The 5,652-nt window shown below is 38.1% G+C and overlaps 1 protein-coding gene across 1 annotated transcript; it reads right to left on the bottom strand.

Moving 5' to 3' along the window:
* Window positions 1–1,330: 1,330 nt before the first annotated feature.
* LOC102194276 (RING finger protein 222) lies at window positions 1,331–2,618 on the bottom strand. Its single transcript, XM_005745418.1, has one exon. It carries the CDS (start codon window positions 2,529–2,531, stop codon window positions 1,911–1,913), a length of 621 nt encoding a protein of 206 aa, XP_005745475.1. The 5' UTR covers window positions 2,532–2,618; the 3' UTR covers window positions 1,331–1,910.
* Between the last annotated feature and the right edge of the window lie 3,034 nt (window positions 2,619–5,652).

A 5,652-nucleotide genomic window follows, 5' to 3' on the forward strand; every position in this document is an offset into this window, starting at 1 on the left:
CTTTGTTCATTAAATGCTGCTTTCCTTTTCTACTTAAAAAATACAATTCCTGCATTCAATATATCTGACATAAGATAAATACCTTAAGCACTTGAGATAATATATTTTATGATGGATAGCATATTCAGTATATATTGCAGCTGGATCTAGTTTATATACTGATCTGTGGCTTAGCTACATTCACACAGCAAAATGTATATATCTCAAAATAAGGTATCAAAGCTTTTCAATACTTGAGTACAGTGTACATTGTTTCTCTCTAATATACCCACTTCATACCAGCAAAGCATGTAGAATCCTATTTCAATTAAAATGTTTGTACCTCCATCTGTTACTGAGGAGGAAAGAAAGCCCCATAATGTTTTTCCTGACGAGCTAATATGTTCAATTTACATCTGAAAGGTCTGAGAATGGCAGTGCTTTATATTGTGCGTTTTGTTAGTCGCACTGAGAAGTAACTGTGTTGTATCCGTTTGATGATTGACTGGACTGACTTAAGATTTAATGATTTTCTTTCTTAAGTTTGTATCAAGTGCTTCAGGTTCAATGACCTTCGACCCCTTGCAGTAAAAGCAGAGAGAAAAATACATTAAAAAAATTTTCCTAGCCATACGTAATGTAAATAAATATAGTTATCAGCCTGTGTTGTTAGACTGATTGCATGTTTACTTGTGTCATTAGCCAATTTTGTAGCTCAGAACATTCAGAGATGTTTCAACAATAATCATATAACAGATGCTGCAGTTTCACTTTGATAATCTTTGATAATTAAAGAGAAAAAGACATATATAGACAGTTCTCCTCTCAAATGGTTTAATTTATGTAAATATTCTATGTCTAAAAACACACAGTATGAACATGTTCACTTTTTGCTGTCAATAATTCGAGGCTATTTCTCTTGTGCTCTTGTATCATCACAAATGTATTCTCAATGTGGGGCCATCTATCAATATGGAATCCAGTAACAGGGTATATTATCTAAAAGATAAACTAATACTTTTTAATATTACCATTATGAAGACAAATATGAAAGGAAGAACCCTCTGCAGGTTGTAACTTGTAGGACTGGCTCAGCAAGACAACCAACCCAGAGACTGACAGAAACTAGGAGTGTATGGGTTTCCCAGTATGGTGGTGATAACTGCACAGCACACTGTCAAAATGAGTCTTTGCATTTGTCATGAGGCTCCACCTGCACTGCCATATACAAGTGTTTTAACAGTTTGCTCAAACGTTTAATGTTAAACTTAGTGTATATTTTTAATATATCATTTGCAAGTATGTGTGTTTTTTAAGTTCTATCATCTCATTTTGTCTGCAAAAATAAATAAACCAAGGTCAAGTTCATATTAAATGTACCATTTCGACTTTCTTTTTTGGGCAAATGCAGACAAACTAAACAATCCTGAGATCGGGGTTGAATGTGCAGCTTGGCTTTGCGCACAAAGGTATTTGCTCCTGCTTGGAAACAGGGTGTTGAACAACAAACAGGGTAACACAACTAAAGTTAGCAGCTCTAACAGCAAAGTGATTGTTTTCTTCACCTTTTTAATAGTTTAATTACGTTACTGTGTCCACTTTTATTGGATTTACTATCTATGGGCTATGATATGTGGTTCTCCAGCAGGTTGAACACGTCAGACAAGATTGCAGAACAAAAGGTTTTACTGTTTGAGGCTTCCTAAGATAAACACTTGCTTGGCGATTCTCAGTAAAGGACAAGTCACGTGTATAAACTTTTCCAAAGAATCAAGGAAGGAAACTGATAACATCTTAAAAATCCTCACTCCAACTAAAGCACATCACTCCATTTTCAGTAATTCTGGACACTGAATACAGCCAATCGCGTGTCTTTCTTTAAATGTCAGTAAATTACTCAATTCTTTGACCGAGGCATGCGGATCGCTGGGCTACATCAGTACAATCCAGGGAAAAACCGAAGCTGTCACTGCGAGTAAAACAAACAAAGACAGCAGGCAGAACAACCATCCCGTTGTCGTGCAAATCCTACGCCTGCGCTGGGGGCGAGCCGCATGTATTACAACACCGGGCGCATCTCCTTCAGTCATGGGTCGCCCTTGGGCGCTTATGATGAATATCTGGGATCCCTTTTGGCAGGGGCTGATCCGCTTCTGTCGGCGAGCTCGCTGAGAAAAGCCTCTAAAGCAGCGAGTGATACAGTAAACTTCACTCCGTAAACTGTCTCCTGAGGCGCGCCGTGCGCTCTGCTGCTGTCCCACCGGCAAAGGGAGAGGCACCTTCAGGGTCTGCCGCTCTTTCGGATCATTATCGGCTTCGAGTGAGTTCAGCGCTTCATTTTGTTTTTCGATGAATGTAAGATGTCGGCAGATCGAGCAAACGATCGTGTTTCTGATATTTCCATCGCTGTTGATGGTCACCAGCGTTTTGACGAGACAATCGTGGCAGAAAACATGTCCGCAGCTTAAAGTTCGTTCGGTCCCAGAAAGATACTCGTAACATACCGGGCATTCTGGTCCGTCGTCCTGGCTTTCGTCCTTATAGAGTGCCATACTTCCAGTGTGAACTTAATACAGAGAGCATGAAAAGATAGACTTTGTTTACCCGTTGAGGGAAAGCTCCAAGTTCTTTCTCTTCGATACAACTCTCTTACTTTTAACTGTGGGTGGAGCAGAGGCGTGCATAAACGTGTGGCACAGGGTGGCAGTAATCCTTGAATGGTCTTACCTCCTGGGTAGGTCTTACTTTCAAACTTGTCCTGCCTTTCTCCAAAACTTAAATAGCTCTGACTGGATCTATTCTCTCAAGAATATTTTTATTTTCATTGTTCAGTGATAAAAGCATCAAGATATTTCATCATAGTTTTTGCGCAATCCTTTTTATTCGATGATCATGTTGTTTTTGTCAGGTTGTTTGCAAAAACTATGCAAGGAAAGTTACTGGTTAACAAAATTAGTACACAGCAAATTCAAAAGTGTTAAATGTATTGGTGTTAGTAGTCTTCTCTAAGTAGAGTCACATTCTTTTAATGTAACTCTGAGGTGTAAAATGATAGTAGTTAAAACCAAGTGTTAAAAATTAGTGTTTCTATGTCAAATCTGGAGGTGTTAAAATGGAAACATTAACTCTTGACCTCTTAACTCCGAACTCCTAGAGGGGCTATGACCAGAGGTGGGTCGAGTATCCAAAAATTGTACTCAAGTAAGAGTAGCATTACTTTAAAATATTATTACCCAAGTAAAAGTGAAAAGTAGTCGTCAAAAAAGTTACTCGAGTAAGAGTAAAAAAGTACTTGGTGAAAAGACTACTCAAGTAGCGAGTAACTGTATGAAATGTCCGATTTATTTTATAAATAAATGCTATCAGACAAACAAAATAAATATACAAATTTTAGTATTTTCCAAAGGAATATATGTAAAAAGATCCACAAAATAAGGCACAACAATTCTAATTTCAAGATTTCAGATTTTCACAACATTTTTCAAACAGGCTTTTTTCACCAATACCTACAGTAAGTAATATATAAACAGTGCAAACAATTTCCAGTGACAAGATATGCTGTAAACTTTAGATTCATTTTTGCTCCAAATGGCACAGCAGCTTCAGAGAAAACAGAACGAGGCATCTTCAACATATGTACATACAAGGCAGCTCAGTTTACCATAAATTGTATAAGTGTGCATTTTTTTCTGCATATTTAGCAAAAATGTGCCCTTTCTTCACTCGGTGAGGTGATGGTTAAGCTTCAGCAGCAGTTTGCTCTCAAGGTGCATACACATAAGGTAAATGTACACCAATATTCCAATGACAGGTGTGTGATTCATATCGAAGTTATGTGCGGATTAGTGTACAACGATAGAAATTTAGTATGTTTTTAGAGGCCCGTGTGCAGTGTTGGTGCCCAGTCTGGAATTGTTACATCCATTTCACATGCTGGTTTGCCTGCAATAATGTATATAAAAATGTATATAAAAATTGGTGTATTTCAAAAATAAAACTATGAAGATATTCAAAATAAATTTCCTGTGGTGGGAAACTATTTTGTGCAACTTTTTTGTATTTACAGTTTTGAGGCATAAGCCTCTTAAATTTCTCTAACTAGAAATATATGTTAAAAAATCAAAAGCGATTTTCTTTTTTTTCTTTTTAGCTTATTGCACTTTTTTGCAATTTATGTAATTACTATGCACTTAATGCATACATATTATTAAAATTTGGGCTATAATGGTTGTATTGATGTATAGCAACTTGGAATGCTCCCACAAATGGCACTACAACATGTAAAAATATAATATAAGCTCTAAGGTTCACAGGAACAGTTTAATTAGACACACATTTAGCATTTTTCTTTATATTCTTGTTTCCATCACTGACTAGGGATGGGTATCGTTTAGGTTTTATCCGATACCGGTGCCAAACCGGTACTTTTGAAACGGTGCCGGTGCTTAAACGGTGCTTAAACCGGTGCTTAAAGAATGGAGAACACAAAATTGGTCCAAAAACCTCTCATGTTCAGCTGTTTTTTTGTAAAAAGATAACAATGTTAGCCTTTTCTGCAGCTATACGGCATATATGGCATCACTCTTGGCTGGAAGCAGTGCTTAAACAATGGAAAAAACACAAACTTTGTCCAAAAACCTCTCATGTTTAGCTGTTTTCCACTTTTTCTTTGGTCATTTTAGCCTTTTTGGCCAGGGTGAAGGGAGTATCTGCCATCAAACAAGAAGACAGCCGCATGTAGCTATGATGATGTTTGCTAGTTCACCTTACATACATTAATGTAATAACGTGGTTAGCCTACTCAACGTAAATTACACATGAACAACATTAAGCTACTCATGTAGAGAAGAATGGCTGCTGCTGCCATCATCATCCGTCATCATTTCTGCTACACTGGCAGAGCTAGGGGCCAAGACTCTCCTCTTCGTGTTTTTGGGGGATGTTGCTAACTCCGGGTCCGATAACAGGCAACCCACCCGCAGTAGATGTGCTCGGTGTGAGGTCTCGCAGCAAGCTATCAAATACGGCGCATTTCTCGGCTTTTAAAAAAAACGCTATGCATCGCCAGGTGTTTCATCAGATTTGAGGTGTTACCTCCTTTGACAGTATTACCTTAAATCACTTGTTGCAGGCTGCTGAGTTTGCATATTTTGCTGTGAAGTACAGCCAGACTTTTGACCGCTTTGCCTTGGTCATTTTTAATCTGTAGCTCTGCTCTAAAAGAACGTACATACCTGGCCCCGCCTGCTATCCTCGGAAACGTAAAATGATTGGCTAGAATCTAAAGTGTATCACAGCTCAGGAAAAAAAAGCACCGAAATGTGCGCTGCTTTTCGGTCTGGTTACTACCATTTATGTCAGAACTGGTACTGGTACCCATCCCTATCACTGAAATGTTCAATATGATTACTATCAAAGGAGAAAATAAACCCTGTGTAGTTTAAAAAAAACTTTAATTCAATCAAACTGAAATGTTGCCGAACTCTGATGGACATGTCTTTTAATCTTGTCAACAAAATCCGTAATCATCTAAAGCTGCCATTTATCATCTTGTAAAATGTTCCCTCTGCTTCTGTTGCACATCTCCCCCAACACTCTCTTCTTCACCTGTCATGTGCAGCTGGTCCAACCCCTGCATGCCTCCTTAAACTGGTGTGTTTACATCTCTTTACC

Source organism: Pundamilia nyererei, unplaced genomic scaffold, assembly GCF_000239375.1.
Source record: "Pundamilia nyererei isolate P.nyererei 1_Seehausen unplaced genomic scaffold, PunNye1.0 scaffold00158, whole genome shotgun sequence".
In the NCBI taxonomy this organism is placed as follows: Eukaryota; Metazoa; Chordata; class Actinopteri; order Cichliformes; family Cichlidae; genus Pundamilia; species Pundamilia nyererei.

Excerpts from the sequence above, each read along its gene's own strand:
- LOC102194276 (XM_005745418.1), bottom strand. The coding sequence starts at position 2,531 with ATGGCACTCTATAAGGACGAAAGCCAGGACGACGGACCAGAATGCCCG.